At 36.1% G+C, this 18,869-nt stretch overlaps 1 protein-coding gene across 1 annotated transcript; it reads right to left on the reverse strand.

Moving 5' to 3' along the window:
• Positions 1 to 1,171: 1,171 nt before the first annotated feature.
• Positions 1,172 to 17,003, reverse strand: LOC149020353 (ABC transporter A family member 7-like). Its single transcript, XM_089148460.1, has 22 exons — positions 16,489 to 17,003; positions 15,298 to 15,379; positions 15,121 to 15,221; positions 14,907 to 14,948; positions 12,190 to 12,293; positions 11,119 to 11,500; positions 10,908 to 10,987; positions 10,606 to 10,750; positions 10,072 to 10,191; positions 9,859 to 9,983; positions 8,411 to 8,569; positions 6,517 to 6,679; positions 6,305 to 6,430; positions 6,115 to 6,198; positions 5,183 to 5,550; positions 4,576 to 4,776; positions 3,996 to 4,105; positions 3,821 to 3,905; positions 2,899 to 3,027; positions 2,699 to 2,804; positions 2,386 to 2,474; positions 1,172 to 1,899 (listed from the first exon to the last, which is right to left on the reverse strand). The coding sequence occupies exons 4-22, from the start codon at positions 14,938 to 14,940 to the stop codon at positions 1,600 to 1,602; spliced, it is 2,910 nt and encodes a 969-aa protein (XP_089004586.1). The 5' UTR covers positions 14,941 to 14,948; positions 15,121 to 15,221; positions 15,298 to 15,379; positions 16,489 to 17,003; the 3' UTR covers positions 1,172 to 1,599.
• Positions 17,004 to 18,869: the final 1,866 nt, after the last annotated feature.

An 18,869-nucleotide genomic window follows, 5' to 3' on the forward strand; every position in this document is an offset into this window, starting at 1 on the left:
TAAGTATGACGGTCCAAACGACAAGCCCTTATCGGTTGCCAAACAAGGGGGGTTGCCATATTTTCGAAAATCAATGGTGAAAGAAGGAGGTTTCATTAGTGTTCCTGATTTGAGGGACCCAATGTCATATAGATCGTTCTTGCCACGAATTTTGGCATCAAAAATTCCATTTTCCTTTGCTAGGATTGAGGAATTGAAGAGTCTTTTGGGTGTGATGGACAAATCAAACATGGCTGAGTATATTGATGACACTTTCAAGGTATGTGAGGATAGCTCGAGTTCAGACAAAGTAATTACATGTGCAACTTCTGCTGAGGATCTCATCGATTTTATTGCTGAGAGACTGGGGCACCATGTATCTATATGGAGTACTGAAAGTGTAGTAGGATCTTTTGAGAATGTCACAATTGGAGCTGTGAAACTCGTCTACGGAAACCTCTCTGAACCACCAGCCTTGTGTCATAGTCAGCCGTTCCCATTTCAAGTATACTATTGCCATATTCTTCAAAAAGTAAAACTATACGTTGTTGATATACATGTGCCGAAGAAAGTGAATCATGCAATCATGGCATGCCACTATGACACGACAACCTGGAACCCAAATCATCTTGCTTTTCAGCTTCTAGGTTTTGGTCCAGGCCTCACTGAAGTTTGTCATTGGATAAACGAGAATGGAATGGTTTGGACAAAGGCTTTAGGTTAAGCAAACATTTGAAGATTTGAATATTAGCTTTCAGCTCTCTTGTTGATGTAACTTAGTGACATTATGTTGCTTATGCTATTTGAAGGATAAATAATGACCAACTTGGCTTGTTTATTATGTCTACATGTTTTCTCTATCCATTCAACATAATAGACAGACAAAATTTCATTGAACGTAATAAATGACAAATAAAAAAGAAAAAAACAGTTTTTTTTTTGGGGTAGGCAACGCCTAACACTAGTCACACTAGTCACATGAGGGGTTACTGTGATTTAAAAAGAATAAAACGCATGGCTTGGGTTCTTTCAAAAAAGCCAGTTTCCTTAATCAAACAAAACTTCTGACAAAATTATTTGAAAAGTTCATACAAAAGATATGGAAGTTCAATAGGTTTACACTTGATTGCACTTTGAATGAATAGAAAACATTTGTAAGTCTCTTCAAGTGTGTTTATTTAACTAGAAAAAAAGGATATTGATGTGTGAAATTCATGTGAAGTGTATTGAGGGGATAGAAAACGGAGAAACAGAGAAAATATGAGAAAAATGAAATTTTAAGCTACACAAAATAACAAATTTTGAGAAAGATCCATTTCCACCTCAATATTATCTACTCATCACCTCATTCTGCTACTTTATTTAACTAAACAACACTTCTCAATATTTTTTGAGAAAACGATGTTAAAAATTATTCCATCAAAAACCAATTAACCAATTGCGTCGATTGAGAGTATTGGATAGAAAATAGACTGCTTTAAAACTAATAAAAGTTCCAGTTAAAAATAAATAAATAAACATATAAACACTAAGTACAAGAACATCTACACCGCATATATAATAGTGCACATCGATGAAAAAGAATTATGGGAAAGAAAAGAGAAAATATAAATCTGGAAATCATGATAGATCATCAAAGGTTTGGGCCCCTCGGGCAACTTTGATGAAGACGTCTTCCAAGGTAGTGTCAGCTATACCCCACGCCTGTATGGTAAACTTTTTCTTTGCTTCCTCAACTGCTAGGAAAACATCTGCAATCTTGACTTCTTGCTTTGGCAATTCAAACTTCTGGGTTCCAGATAAATGGTATATCTTGACAGCATTTGGAGATACTTGGCGTACCAAGACCTCTACCACCTCCTCTTCTTGACTTGAAGTCGTTATTGTAAACACATATGATCCACCATATCTAGCTTTGAGCTGTCATTCGCAAAAAATCAATCAAGTTTCTATGCATTTGCCATCAAGATGGATTAAGAGACTCGACTCTGAGTTGCAAGACCATATCTAACACGAGTAAGTAGCAACAGGGAATGGGGAGTCAAAAGGTTGCAATAATACATTCTGACCATAAGTAGAAGTTTTTGTTTACGTAGGGGTCTGGCCATTAACCTCCAGGTATGAGGATCAGTGAGTGTACCCTTGTAAACTAAATCATCATACAAACGCTTGTGAGAGAAAAAAGAGGGAATCCAGGACAGTTTTATAGTGTCATTGTGGAGAGGTTCCACTTCTGCACAAGTCCCAGGGCAGCAAACTGCTACACCCTCCAAATTCCAACCCACCAGTGTTTTCTATGGTTTGGTCAATTTGCAACTTTATAGGCAGTTCGAAAGCCAAAAGGCAACTATGTATGTCTAACATAACATTGTTCCTCCCATATAAATCAGCAAACATTAAATTTACCTGTTTTGGATTTCCTATGCACTGCAAACTGCCATCTACAAAGATCCCCAACCGGTCACAGAGAACCTCTGCCTCTTCCATTGAATGAGCTGAAACCATTGAGTAAAACTTTGTTGGTGAGGCTATGAAGGGGGAAAAGAAGAACAAGGAAACAAGAAAGCTAGAGCCAATGCAGACTTGCAACTACAAAACCTTGGGAAAGCTATGCAGCTAAGAGACAGGAAATGTCAAACCAATAAATGTCGGGTTATATCAAGTAATGCAAGTATACTTTATAAAAGAAAAATCTAAATAAGGAACAAAGATATATTACTGGTCAGAATGATTGCCCTGTCTCTCTTTGCACGCCTGACAACATTCCACAAATTGTTTCTAGAAGCGGGATCTAATCCAGTACTAGGCTCATCCATATAGACAACCTAGGAACACCCAAGAGGTACAAAGTAAAGAGAACAGTAAGAAATAAAATATCCAAAAAAGGACAATCAAGATGAGTTTTAAAAATTGACTTACTTTAGGATCTCCAATAAGTGAAATTGCAACACTAAGCCTCCTCTTCATACCCCCACTATATTTCCCAGCCTTTTTATCAGCAACTCCTCCATTAAATAGATTGACACTTCTAAGAGATTCTTCTACCGCCTGAAAGAACACACAAACACTCAATAATTTTACCTTGACTAACTTGTAATAATGCTCTCTTTGTCAGATACGTAGGGTGGAGGAACTGCAGCATATTTATCCATCTACTTAAGAAAATAACATTTATGACCATCCTATTTACAATCATAGTTATCAAGGCATTGCCTAGGTGGACACCATGAGCACTTGTTGGTGTCATCTTAATTATTTGGACCGTCTCGGTCTCCATGTCACCTTGCCGCCTTGATAACCATGTCTACAACAATCGTTGTCCTAATAAATACATATTCATTAAGTGAGAAAAGAGAAACAATTTAAATAGTTTTTGGGAACTCGTGGCTGCATTATTTTTCTCTCTAAGTAACCAATAGATAGAGAGCTGTTTTTCTCCAACATACATTAAAATGAAAGGATGCATGCTGAAAGCAATCAATGAATTGTATCAACAAAATCTCCATATCTTGAAACCCCAAAGCCATGCTTCTTAAAAAAATACAAATCATCATGTTCCAATAATCCAATCCAATCCAATCCCTTGCTAGCATGTTTTGTAATCTTCATAATTATATATCCACAGAAAAAAGGGCACATAATTTGGGAACAAAATTCAAGTCTACAATATGCACGCTTTATGTTTATTATTTATACTGCCTTATAAAGGAAACATTGTATGCTTTGATCTGTCATAATAAAAGAAAAATTCTTAATCATCTTGTTTCATCATTAATACCATAAGATTTCAAGCAGTTCTTAAAAACAGAACAAGCTAAAGAAAATCACTTCATTAACTTACTTGTGTTAAAGCAGGCCCTTTAAGGTTCTTCAATCTACCATAAAATAGGAGGTGTTCCCTTCCCGTTAATGTTTCCCAAAGCAAGCTGTATCACAGTTCGAATGAAATCAAGATGTAAGGGGAAAAAGAAACAGGAAGACATTTTAACGTGGTTGGATGAATGTTATCTGCTTACTCATGCTGTGGACAAACACCCATATTGGTGTATATTTTATCCATATCTGTCCGTATATCCAAGCCCTGAACAAGTGCTGTTCCAGAGGTAGGCTTATTGAGTCCAATCATCTGTTGACAAAAATAAAAATTCTTAATGCTGAATAAAACAACTGGGTTAGAAATGTCTATTCTCTGGGTTCAAAAGAGAACGTGAAACCTCTCAGTGCATAACAAGTGAAAGAGTACAAATTGTGGCAAAGGACTCGATTCCTCCAAGTAACAGAATTAAACCTCTAAGTCCATAGCTCTCTCAACAATTTGTGATGGTAGGAAAAATGGTTGGCATGATAAGAGTGGGATACTAGAAAATTTGACAATGTGGCATAATGAAAGTACTAAAATCAACCACAGTAACCACTATAAAAGGGATAACGGTTAATAGTGGTTGTTATGTTGCATGGCATTATTTATTACAGAACCTATCACTTACTGCCTGTTATGTATAACAGGTGTTAGAAATGGTTTTTGCAACCATAATAGACAAAGATCTTAACATAAAAATTATAAAAAATTAAGCACAAGTAGCATCCGTTGTTTACCATATTGATAAAAGAGGTTTTCCCAGCACCATTAGGACCAAGCATACCAAAGCATTCCCCTCTGGGCAAAGCAAGAGATAACCCTCTAACAGCAAACTTTTCTGGGTTTCCATCCTTTGCTGGATAAACCTTTTTGACATTATCACAGACAATTGTGTAGCTTGTATTGGATTCAAGAAGTAACTGTTCAACTTTCTCTGCCTGAAACAGAGAAGAAATAGACATTATGCATCCATAGAGTCGTAGCATTACAAGAGTTCACTACTCAATATGCACAAAATTTTTAAGGAAGTAGACCATCTATGAATTAATATTGTACAAGCCGTACACATGCAAGGAATAGAACTTGGACCTATCTAGGATTCAGTCCATCTAGAAAATAAATTATACTGGTTCACTGGTAACCTTCAACTCTAACCTATGCTTCTGAGAGTAAAAGCACTACAGCTCCATGTGCATCCCCCCCCCCCAAAAAAAAAAAAAAAAAAAAAAAAAGAGCAAAAATGAACCTCTTAAGGTTTACCACATGCTACAATGATGCCACCAGTGAATCATTCATATCCCCCATTGTGTTAGAGCAATGCATAATTTGAAAGTGAGCAAATACCTCTTGGGAGACATCAGGCTTCTCCATTTGAACAAATACTTTAGATCCTTGTCTTTGCAAACTAGGCTTCCGAAAAGATGGTAATTTCTTCTTCTGAAATTTTGGCAAAAAAAATAGAGGATGCTTTTGCACACCACTTCCAGATGATACAACTTGATCAAAATAATATGCAACAGGAAGCACTATCAACCATTCGACAACCATAATAATTAAAACCACTATCATTCCATTAGTGTCATCATTCAAATCCTTCCACCGCATGCCATCAGTTCCCATGCGATTACCCGTGAACGCATAATATGCAAACTCATATAGAACACGATATAGAGAAAATCCAGGAAATATCTCCATAACTACAATCCAGGCCCCTACAGCAAAAAAAAGTTCAGGTTCACAAATGTTTAGGCAGTGGTGATTAGTATTCAAAATGAAGATTACCAGCTAAATACAAAAAGTAAATGCAAGAAAATTCTGAAGTGTAGACTGGCCAGCAGTTAAAACCAGAGGAAAACATCACAACAGTATATACGTTGGACAAGAAGAGCCACACATTGAGGATAAAAATGAAACACCTAAATAACAGATCGAGTGGATGATCCTACCATCAGTTTCGTCACTCTTTCGGACAATCAATAAAATGTTTCCACCATGAACAAAAAGAAAGTACCGTGCTTTCAAGGGCTGGAATGTGCTATGGTGGAAAATTTGATCCTACCCATCGGATTAGATCACTCAGTACATCATGGAGCAGAGGCTGCACACTATAGTCTTCCCTTCTTTCTTTTTTATTTTTTTGTTCTTTTTTCCCAAATCTAGGGCATTGGGTTTAGCAGAATTCTAAAGAGCTTAAACAACAATGAAAAAAAAATACAGCCCCACCCCCCCCCCCAGCGCGCGCACACACACACACACACATATATATACTCACTCACTTGGAAATGATGTGTCTTGAAGAAAGGACTCGAAAAGAGCAACTCCTAGGAGACCTGACCCAAAGACGCATATGTGCCCAATTACTGTCATCATCAGAATTCAACAGCAACATGAGTTTAATGTTCTTGTACAATGCAAGGAAGGGTTTTAACCTTCAAAGTATATGGAATGGTTTGGTTTAGATCAGACCTGAAGCAGTCTTGATACTTGCAAAAAACGACGCTGCTAAAAATGCAAGTGAAGTTTGCAAGTTAATATAGACGAAAAAATACACAAATTGTATACTGTAGCTGTTCAGTGTAAAGAACTTTAAGCCTGAAAGTAAGAAGAGGCCAAGTTAGAAACCACTAGATTTAAAAGGAATAATGTAGAGAAAAAACAATCAAGGGAATAACTCTTACCTATAAGTGAGCCAAATATAACTAAGCATAACATGTAGATCAAAGATATGAAAAGAAAATAAACATAGGAAATCATCCAATAAGGGCCATCACCAAGCCCATGCATTTTCATCATGATTCGTAGTCTTTGTTCCTTCTCATAAACCAGAGCTGTCAATATAACCTACAGCAAAAGGCACAAGGAAGAACATAAGTTAAAAGAATAGAAGCTAGAAATTTTACCTTTAAAAAGAGTGAATTTCTTAAATATCAAATCCAACTTTTCTTTGTTCATCTTTTTTTTCTTCCCTTCCTACTAATCAGAATGGCAATAAGTTTTTTGCAATTGAAGTCTACAATTCAGAGGGTGGTTGCCAGATCAAGTCATGAAATAGCCTCTCTGTGAAGGAGATAAGGCGACGTGCATTATGACCCTCCCCAGAGATCACAATGTCAGAAGCATCATGCACTAGGTACATACTTTTTTAAGATATAAATCTACACTTTTCTTTTTATTTCTTGTGCAGTTATTCTAATCTCTAACCATTATCAGTCTTCTTTTCAGTTATAGATCTGATTTTACTATAACATAGCCTTCAGTTCAGTCCATCCAAACCAATATATAATTTGTACACCATTGCTTTTCCACATTACTCTCCAGGTTCCTTCATGTCACAGCTGTCACTAAATACACATCGCTTCTGATTCTCTCCTCAGTTATCAAAGCTATTCTATGTTTTTATTTTTGTTCTTACTTGCTACCCCTTGGAGTTTAGTTACTATTATCTGTTGTTACCATATCCAAGTTTCTAATTACAGCTACTTGCTAATTTTTGAACTTCTTGATGTTTCCAGATCTGGTCATTGGATTGACATCTGATTTGGGTGAACCATTCCTCATACCTTTTACGTCAGTTGACCAGCTTATGAGCCAGATCCAAACCACCTAGATCAAGTTACTAGATTTCTCCCTAGTTTGCTAATATCTTGACCTGCAGTTTTAGATCTTGTGTTGGCCTCACTACACCAGCGTCTCTCTCTCTCTCTCTAAGAAAATTACACTACAGTGTAACTCCTATGATATTAACCAGAGATGATGTCCCATGACAATGACAACGGGGCAGAAGCTATAACAAATGAAGATAACAATCAAACCCCACAAGTCAAACTTGTTATCCTTGTCTCCAGGAGCATCAGTATGTATGTGTAGTGGAGTATATCTATAAATGCAGGGTACATCTCAGAGCAATAGATGCCATTCTCAAACCTTTCCTCTGCTAGCTACCAGTTACCCTGATCTCCCCCCCCCCCCCCAATATATAGAAGTTATCAGTATGTTCCTACTAGCATCTATGCCATGTGTTGTTGAAGAATGACCCATGACCGACAACCTGGACTCAGATGCGCTAAATTGTCCAGATTCAACATGTGTACTACGCTAGGATTGAATTTCCATAACCGCAAATACCTCAAAATATTAATAAAGTTGTGCTGACCCCTTTCTACTTGACAAGCCATATCATTTTTCTTTCTCTCAACTTATGCAATTCGTTAATTTCATATTGGTTCATCCAACTTGTCAGATTCTATGTAGAAATTCGTCAAGAAAATCATAATTGCTATGTAATTTCTTAACACTTTCAAAAAAGAATTACAGTAACTATAGTCACCATCTTTCCTATCATAGAATCCTTGTGTTAATTTCTGTTAAGTTAAACATAGATGAAGCAGTAAAGATAGTTCATAAGTAGCAAAAAAATTTGGCGGCATAACAGGCATTATCAAAATATCAATAATGTATCATGTTGTTTACAACAAACTTTACATGTGCTATATAAGCCTAAAGCCTTAACTACTTAAAGCATTCAGTTCAGAGAAGTCTTGACACATACAGTTCACTATGCCTCATACTTACAGGGAAAAGCTGCAAAATAACCCATGAGAAGAATAGAGCACCAAGAAGAGAAGAAAAATCCAGGCTGAGTTTAGATTCACGTTTGGGCATTTCTTTGACAAATTCAAATAGCATTTTTGTACCAGAACCTCGCAGGAACTTGAGGAAAGCATTAGAGACCTGCAGCATATAAATAGCAAAGGTTAGCATGTTATCCAGTGCATATTGTTCTAGAGAGTAAGGTATATTAAAGACATGCAAAAAACACCAGGAGGAAAATAGGAGGGACTTAAGAGCACAAAATATCCCGGTGATAACTCTTTGACCAGACTAAACTGTTGTCCAAACTATGCAAGGTGAAAAATCACATGGTGGTATAGTAGAAAATTCAAAAGGATAGGAACAAAGAATGTCCACGAGAAAAGAAATCCACCGTAAGAGGCATTATCGGAACTCCTTAGTTTGTTTCAGAATTTATTCTCCATCTCCCAGTTAGAAGCCCACCAGGGAGGGGGAGGAGTTACGAGGAAGTGGCAATTGTGGAACAAATAGGAACAGACAAGGGACAATTTGTTCAACATGCATCAGTCCTAGAGTTCAGTTTTTTTTTTTTTTTTTGGTAAAAAGGCGCTTTTTATATATAAGGATAGGGATATTACATATGCCGCCGGTAGGAGTTGAACCCATGACCTCTCCACTGAGAAGCAGGTTCCTAACCATCAGTATTATTTATTACTCCAAATGATAACTCAAGTGATAATTCTTGTGTTGCAAATAGTTCACTGTGATAATTCTTATTTCTTTTTTGTTTTAGTCACTTTATTTATTCATTGTTAATTTTTGGGGTGGTGGGGAAGGAAGGGGCTGCAGTATCATAGGCTGTAGTAGTGTAGTTGTTTAAGGTAACCCAAGTAGTTGGGGATGCCTGGATGACGAGGTGATCACCAGAGTTGCCGAGGTATCAGTTGTGCAATACAGCATAATATGGCCATGGTAAGTTCATATTATGCTAACATGAAACCTTGAAGCATAATAGTATATAATCAAAATGATATCATTATGCTAGTAATGACCTGATATCAGCATATTAATACATAAAATAAAGGATATAATGCAATTGGCATTGAAAGAAAAAGCAATAACCATAATTCAGTGTAAACTCATGGAGTGTCACCAAGCTGTACTATTTTGCTTTGGACCAAAGAAAGAGCCCAACAACATAAGGAATGCTTTACAAACTATGTGTAGTATAGAAAAACTTCTCTTCGGAATAAAAAAAATTTCCAACTCACACTGAGACAAGTCAGTATCATAAATTCAAGTTACAATTGCTTCTACCTCCTCCACATGCCAATAAATTTTGCCAAGGAAACCAAGGGAAGCAAAACAACCAATGAAACCAAATATCCAGAATGGGGGTAATAGCAGTAATTGGAAATATGCTGTTATCATAAAGTTAGGCTACGTACCACATTTACTGAGCGTGGAGCCCTGACCAAACCCATTTGAGACTGTCCCGAGTCATTCTTGTAGGTAGAGTTGTACCATATAGTTACATTAAAATTATTCATATTTGAGTCCAAGAAATCATAGGCTGCCAGGAAAAGTAAGTCCTTGTTAAGCATCTAGCATAACATGAATATGAAAATCACATCACTGGAAAGATTGTCAATAGGGCTAACCTGCAACAATTTCATTAATCTTTTCCTCTGCATTTCCTTTCCGATAACCTTTATATAGCTCATCATTTATCTCCGAATAACTACTGCGCCATAGATTTAAACCTTGTGCACATCTTACCTCTGAATCCACATCAGTATTGAAAATCAGAAATAACATAAGATGGGGGGGGGGGAGAGAGGGAGGCAGACAAGATGACCAACTTGTACTATTCAGCCATTTGATTTGCACTCATATTTAATCAAATTTATAATCAAAATATTTGCATAATATCAGATGGCTCAGATAAAAAAAATTAGGCAGATGCTTGGTGTCGAACATCCAATGTGGGACTATATAAAAGTACACAGTATTCAGAATAAGTGCACCCTAAGCCCATAAAGCTCACCTATCCGCCATTAGGAAGGCATACATAGGATTCAATTGTAAATAAATTAAGAACTTGTAGCTCTATAACTGAAGTGCAACATGGATTTGAGCAACAAATCTGAAAAGTAAGTGAATATCTGTTGATGCATGAGACAAGAGATCTCTACCTTGCTGAACAGTGGTGGACAATATCTGGATGGGAACAGAAAATGAAGTATTTTCCTTGCATTGGGGTTGGATGTCATAGAGGGGACGATCCGAAAAGAAAGCTGGCTCAAGAAAATTGTCACTATCTGTCATCGAGGATGATCCCTGAAAAATTCCCAAAAAATAATGAGCTGCATGGCTTTCAATATTTGAAGAATAGATTAACCAAGATGGGAACAGCAGGAATCAACACTGCAATCTTAATAGAGAAGCAGAGAAGGGAAAGAAAGGTGTGGTAGTGCAAGAAACAATAGAAAATTACCAGCAAATTCTTGGCTAAACTATTTAAATAATCTGAAGAATTCACGGAGAAAACACCAGAGAAAAAATTGTTTGCCAAGTCTGTCAAGAAAGAAAGGATTATGAATTATTATTCAAACAAATAGAGAAATTGTAATTTGCAATTGAATAAACTGAAATAATTAGCAAGGAAAATAGAATAATAAAGTAGGAGAATGAAGGGGAAAACCTACTTTCTCCAAGAGATCTATTAGTCCCGGTAAGAAGTATGGTAGCAGGACAGGATCCAGTCCCACGGCAGGAACCATCAGGCACGTCCGTGAAAGGAATAAAGTCAGTCCTAACTGCACGATACTGTGGAGCTGGTACTTGCAACAAAGCTGGCCATTCCTGAGGCCTAGGAAGGGCACAGAAGCCGGCTTGGTCCAAATCCGAGTACTGAATCCCACATACTTTCTCACACGTACCAGTTCCATTTGTGTCAATACAAGAGCAGCCACACTTGTAACTATCACCGTTCAGTTGATTGTTGACCAAACTTTGGATGAGAAGAAGCAGCAAACAGAGAAAAAAGGGGAATGAAATGAGCCTAACATTCGTCTTGATATTTCGTTTCTGCAAAATTAACGGGTAAAGAATATTATCAAACATAGGAGTACAATATCAAGTTTAATAAAATTTATGAAGTACCTACCACAGTTTTCAGAAACACACTGTTGAAACACCTTCAAATGTCCCTAACTATGATTTTGGCAGTACAGTACTCATCCAAATCATGAGATTTTACTTTCGAAAAATGAGGGGAGGAAAAAATCCTAACCATGAAACTTTTCACCCATTGAAAACTCCAATTTAGTTACCAATATCAAATTCCTTTTCCCACTCTCTCTCACTCGTGTCCATGTTTTGTTCTGGCTAATAATAGCTAATATCAAGCCCTACTGTAAAAACTGGAAAAGTAGAAGTACAGATTGTTTTAATAGTGACAGTCAGAATGAGGCTCGTGAGTGATAATAGCATGGAAATCTTTTTCCAGAAAATAGGTACCAATTTTAATAAATGGCTGCGCTTCCTCAACCAGAACAAAGGATATTCAACACGCCGATCTAGTTGAGATATTATGAATAAAGATCAAGCCTAACTTGAATAGAAGGGCAAGAAAGCATAAAGTAAAACATGTAAGAGTTCAAGCAAGGAATAACAACTCAGAATTTCTAGTAGCATAACAATAACAAGACTAGCATTAAATCCGAAAAGCATAAGAAAGATAGGCCAAAGTTAAAGAAGATGAAGTTAATCGAAACCTGGAACGTCAAGTTTTTCCTGAGCAAAGCGTGAGCCTGCGTCCAGAAACTGGCAGGTCCATATGATGAATCTGCCATCAATGGCTTTCCCCTCCTCCCTTTTTCTGTCTCAAATCAAATCAAATCAAATCTTTGAAGAGAAATTTATCTATCAAAATTATCTTCGGACAAGGAAACAGAAGGAAGAATAAAGCTCCGGTTTCCCGCCAGAAAAGTTCCAATTGCTCAAACAACTTCTATGAGACTGTTCTCAACTGTATCTGTATCTGCTTCTTCTTCCAAAAAAATTGCAAACTCTGCAATTTAGACTTATAGCCCATTCTTAGCATTACCATTGGCTCGATTCGGAAATTTGAAGTCCAAAATGTATTCAGACATGACCAAATTACCCTCATTCAACAATCGTTTAATTTTCAACAGAGACAAGTCAAAAAAAAATTTTAATTAATTAAGAAAAACGAAACGCCGTTACGCCCCTCGACCCAAGAAGCAGGGGGCACAAAAGTCGCAAGCGCGTAAGAAGGCAAAACCCGTCATCTCAGAAACCGACGACGAACCATCAACTGTCAACCCGCCAATCTTCCGTTTTTCATAAAAGTGACGACAAATCAGAAACTCACAGAACTCAATTGGACCAGACCAGATTACTCCGAGTTATACAACGAACCGGTAATGCATTTGCATTCGTTTTACATCGATTTGAGTACCAAATTTTTTTCTCTTTCAAGATCTGCTGTCATGTTTGATTTCTTTTTTGGTCCAAAATTCATGTTTGGCTCATTTTAGGGCATTCGGCGCATCCATTTCTAATGAACCCGCCGATGGACCGATCATTTGGTCTTACCTGACCGGAGTTAGCAAGCACCGGTTTTAGTTGGAAGTATCAATTAAACTAGGCAGGTTGTAAAATTCTATATTTAATCTGATTAAATCATATAGAAAGAATAAAAAATCATAAAAAAGACAACGTTCAAACAATAATAATAATAATAATAATAATAATAATAATAATAATAATAATAATAATAATAATAATAATAATAATAAAGTAAGCTTCGATCAAAGAGACCGTTGAAAAATAATGTAATTAGAATTTTTCAAAGAAGTTTTTTGTTGTCAAAGTTCAAAGAAGCTTCCGGTAACCTCTCTTATGGATTTTGATATCATAGGCATATCTTAATATACTTTATTAAATAAATATCCTCCGGGTGTTTGTTAAAAACCGGCTTCGGGGAAAGGACATTAAAAATAAAAAGGCATTTCTTAACTCACAAGTAACCCACATAAGCAGGGTTACAGAACTTCGGTTTTGGGGCCCAACTTAATAGGTTTGAAACATGAAATAGGTAGAAAACCAGATTCAGGTGAATCGGTGTATCTTTTGTGGGTTGAAATCCCAGCCAGGATTTGATACAATAACAATAAATATCTCCCCAAGTTTTCATTTATCAATGTATTATTGAGAAAATACAATATAACGTTTTTTTTTGCTACAAATACAATTTTTATCATATGATTCTCTTTGTAGCAATTTTCTTAGGGCCTGTTTGATTACTTGAATCCAAAGATTTCAAATTTCTAGATTCATGAATCTGAGAATTATATCCGTTTGGTTGTAAAAGTCTCTAGATTCATGAAATCTAAAGATTCACATTTTTACACTAAAAACGTGAATCTGTAGATTTATGGGTAAGGGGTGAAATCCAGAGATTTCAAAAAAGTTATACATTTGCACATTCATAAAAATCACGTGAATCAAATAGTTTTTTTAGGATGAATCCACAGATTTCATTCCACAGCCAAACATTTAATTTTATAAATTATGACTCCATAGATTTGAAATTTATAGATTTGAAATCTCTAGATATTTGAAATCTTCAGACTCGTGTAACCAAACAGGCCCTTATTTGGTTACATGAATCTAGATATTTCAAATCTCTGGATTCAAAAATGGAAGATTTATACCCGTTTGGTTGTGTGAATCCTTTAGGTTCATAAAATCTGTAGATTTATGGGTTTGAGGTAAAATCTATGCTATAAAAATGTTAAACATTTGAATTATGACTCCATAAATGTTTTTTCATAATGAATCTATAGATTTCATTCTAAAAATTCAGGCTAACCAAACAATTAATTTTATGAGACTCAATAGATTTGAAATCTCTAGATTTTTTAAATCTCCAGACTCAAGTAACCAAACAGGCCCTAACAGATTGTTGTGAATATTTATATTTTGGGATTCAAAATTATCAATCAATTTTTAAATTTTATTGATATTTTTTTTCCAAAAACTAAGACTTTGCCAAATCTATTTCTTTCCTTGATAAGTTCATGTGAGATTCTAAAAGAGAGAGTCCATTGCTCTGGCTTATAAACCTAGACTCATTCGACAGCTTGTCTTTTAGGAAGTACAGCCAATCAAAGAAAAGATGTTATAGAATTTATTTATTTTTCTTTTTTGGAGGATAATCGAATCTATGATCTCTTCACTAGTTTGTTGTGCTGGATTGGACTTTATCATCCCTAGTTCATCTTTACCTTAGTGCATGCATGATTGTAGGTTCCTACATATTCTACTAGGTGACTAGGAGAAGCCTATACACATGGGGCAAAAGATTATGCTGGTTTTCTTTGGATCAGAGATATTTTAGCCCAAGAAAAGAAAGTTCCTATTTGAGAAAATAGCAAAGTTTAAAACAGAGGAAAGTGGATCATACCATCCAAACAGCAAACTACTCGAGGGATGCCCATCCAACAATCTGGATCACACAATATAACACGCAAAAAATTATGTTAATCTAAAGTTGTATTTAAAACCCAATTGAAAGAGCTGATGGAAGATTTTAATTAGAGAAGTGACTAGCAGCTTCTTGCCTGGAATAGGGATACGCTTGATCTGAATACTATGAGCCAACAAATTAAAGAACATACCTCGCAAATTCAACCTCCATCACAGTTGCCTCCAGCCATGTTTTTGCCCTTTGTAACCACAAATCTACCATTTGATTCATGATCATAACACCCCTGCGGCACTGCCACCACTAGAAGTGTTAGCCTTCCAAACACCACAAATGTCCCAGTTGATATTAAAATAGGAACAATGCTAACCAAGGAGGGGGAAGCACAATCAGGGCATTAGCCCTTTTCCTGCAAAAACCTACCAATCCTTTCCAACAGAGTGATGAAAAACCTGAATAATACCAAGAAGCTATAAGTTTGCATGATGAAATACAAAAGAATTCTTATTTTTCCAGATTTGCTAATAGTCCATGGAATAATAGCATCCACTTTATGAAATAGATTGGTAGATGAAGAATAGGAACAGTTCAAAGAGCTCAACTGCAGCCCAAAGTCTGATCTGAAACTCAAAACAGAACTTCAGTGCAACCAGTGAGCATTCACCATGATCAGTCATGTAAATATATTTAGAAAGATAAAAATTTGTATGACAATATCTAACGAAAGAACCGTCAAAACATGATAGGGCATATTCAAGTTTCCAAGAGGTTTTCTGCTTCCCTTTACTCACAAACAGGCAACAAAAGGTGAGCAAAAGCAAAATGTACATGATCAATGACAGTAATGCTTCAAGAGTAAAACTAGTATATTTATTTATATCATTGGGTGACTGAACAATAATTTTGATCAAGCTGTAGAAGTTAGCAAACTCACAAACATGTCCACTTCGCACCCTATGATTATTAAGAATCGACTGACTGAGTGTATACTGAGAAGTTCAAGAACATAAAAGTATCTACTAACAGTGAGTGTATAATGAGAAGTCCTAGAACATAAATCAAACTAAACCATATCTAGCTGTTTTATATCAGCCACAGTAGTCCCCAGAATGTCATTTTTCAATTTCTTTCGTAGGATCCTCCAATATGGTTAACTCAATTCAACTAAACTATGTCTCGACTGTTTTATATGAGATACACCTCCATATCATGGAGTTCAGCAATTTGCTCATAAAATAGGAAATATATAAAATCTTCCTTCATAAGTTTGTGGACATCCTACAGCATACTATTGATTGTACTAACCCTTGCAAAACCCTAATAATCTTCAGGCTCCTTTTTTCTTTCTCCTTTTTTGCAGTATTTATCGTAGTCTTACAGGTATAATTGAGAACAATGTAACCTTGATTAAACAAAAGCTTAGAACCCAAATTTCACTAATAGCACCCAAAGTTCAAGTTTGTGGACAGAACCATTGAGACAATTTCCCAATTTTGGAAGCGAAACATCCCAATTTTTTATTTTCCAGGGGAGGGGATTATGAAGGAAATAAAACCCTCACCATGATTCATCAGAAGCTGAAACCGGATAAGAAGAAACATAGGACATTTCAATCTCGAAACCTCACACTTGAACTCCATCGACCGAAGAACTCTCACTGCCCGCCGTCAAACTCTGGTCAAGCTTCTTTTATCTACAAGATCTGCACTCGACCACTTGAAACGTCTTCTCGTCCGCTGAGTCCCAGCCAAATTTAAGTCACCGCCTTGCTGGGCAATGGTCTCCACCAAGTCCAATCTCCCAGAGTTAGTCAAATCTTTCTTGATCGGAGAAAACGTTGGAGGATTTCAGATTCTTTCCATGAAACACGAAATCCCTGCCTCTATATCAGAACCCTAAAACAAAATTCTTGCACTACCGGATAGACCAGAGGGGGAGTTCATCCGAAAAAAACTACCCAACAGGATCAATCCCATCGCTTCCGCATTCCTCAAGCAATTGGAGAAGAACAGAAACAATTGTATCGAACATTGAAAAGAGACGCAGGAGGCGGTGGTGAAAAGAGAGAGCGAGACCGCATTTTTGTAGAAAATAAAACAAGTCGGTTAATAGTTTTGGGCGGGAATGAGAGAGTTAGCTTTAAGTTAACGCGGATCTTGAAAAGTTGAAATTAACTTGGATCTATAAAAATAAATAATAATAGTAAGTAACGCCTAGGGTTCTTATCGTACTTTGCGCGGGAAACGAGATGGAATTTGAATTAAATTTTCAATATAAATTAAATGCAATGTAACCTTTTTCTTGGGCAAACAAATAAACTATAACTTAAAAATCATCTGTAAATTTGACTTCAATATTTGTTTTTGGGTTAAAAATTAAGTCTGAATCACCTCTCCGTAAGAAAACCGTGACACTTCTTTATCAAAATTTGTGTAAGGCACACATCAAGAATTGAGACCTCAAGCGAATCTCAAGTAAGTCCCACACAAAATATATGGTAAAGATGCATCATGAGAGGTCATCCTTACTTTTCAAAATTATCAATCAATTCTCAAATTTTACTGATAATTCTTTTAATCCAAGAAGTAAGATTTCGCCCATTGCATTTCGTTGATAAGTTGATATGAGATTCCAAAAGAAGAGTGTGTTGATCTGGCTTATGAACCTCAACTCATTCTACAGCTTGTCTGTTAAGGAAATACAACCAAAGGCAAAGATGGTATAGTTTGTTGGGCTGGTTGGTCTTTAACATCCCTAATCCATTTTCATATTAGTTTATGCATGATTGATTGTACGTTCCTACCATAACTAGATGACTGGGAGAACCCTATAAGCATGAGGCATTGAGGCAAAAGACTTTGTTAGTTTTCTTCTGTCAGAGAGATTTTAGCCCAAGTACAAAGTTCCTGTTTGAGAAAATACTGTTAAGTTTAGAATTAGTTGAATATTGATGTCATTATTATTGAGAAACTGATACATATAAATACACGAATAGGAAATAAATTTTCTCCACAAGGAAAATAACCTACGTAAAATAGAAAATTACAATAAGAGAAACACATATAATAGAAGATTCCAATAAAATCTACTTAAATTAGAAGATTACAATAAGAGAGCTAGATTAGAAAAATTATTATAAGCAAAATGGCAAAATTGTAAGATATACACAATAATATCGTAATAAATAGAAAAATTTAAAACAAAGAGAAGTGGACAATGCCAGGCAAATAACAGGAGAGATGCCCATTCAACAATAATATAAGTATAAAACATGCAAAAAATTATGTCAATCTAATGATAGAATGTCCTCTACTGTTGTATTTAAAACCCAATTGAAAGAGATGATGGAGGATTTCAGAAAAGTGACCAGTAGCTTCTTGCCTGGAGCAGTGATATGATCTGAATACTCTCAGCCAACAGAAGACCATACCTGCAAATTCAACCTCCATCACAATTGCACCCAGCCATGTTTGCCCTTTGTAACCACAATGTCCCATTTGATTCATGATCATAAAACCTGCTGGCCCCTGCTTCCATAATGAAGTACCAACTTTCTATTTTCTTTATAATATCTGGAATAATTGAAGATAGTGATTGGAGAGAGCAAATGAACTTCTTCTTCCTCATTCAATGTTGTAAACTTCATTCTTTCTCTGCGTAACTTGAGATAACCTCAATCCTATAATCCACCAGTCCTATTCGCCTGAGAAATGAGAATGGGGTGGATCCAGGGATACACCAAAAATCACAGGCTTTTGTTTCATCCAGGCAAATAGTAGGTATATCATGATAAAGCATACATTTAGGAATCTGAACTTGAAATAGTCAGGTCTATGGAGAGATACATCTTAATTCAGTACAACTTGCTTACATCTAAACATTCAAAACTCAGCATTTCCAAGACTAAGAACTACATCTCTGAGTATACTCCTTAACGAGCTT

The sequence above is a fragment of the Hakea prostrata genome, chromosome 3 (genome assembly GCF_041222555.1).
Source record: "Hakea prostrata isolate BN-2017 chromosome 3, UWA_Hpros_2, whole genome shotgun sequence".
In the NCBI taxonomy this organism is placed as follows: domain Eukaryota; kingdom Viridiplantae; phylum Streptophyta; class Magnoliopsida; order Proteales; family Proteaceae; genus Hakea; species Hakea prostrata.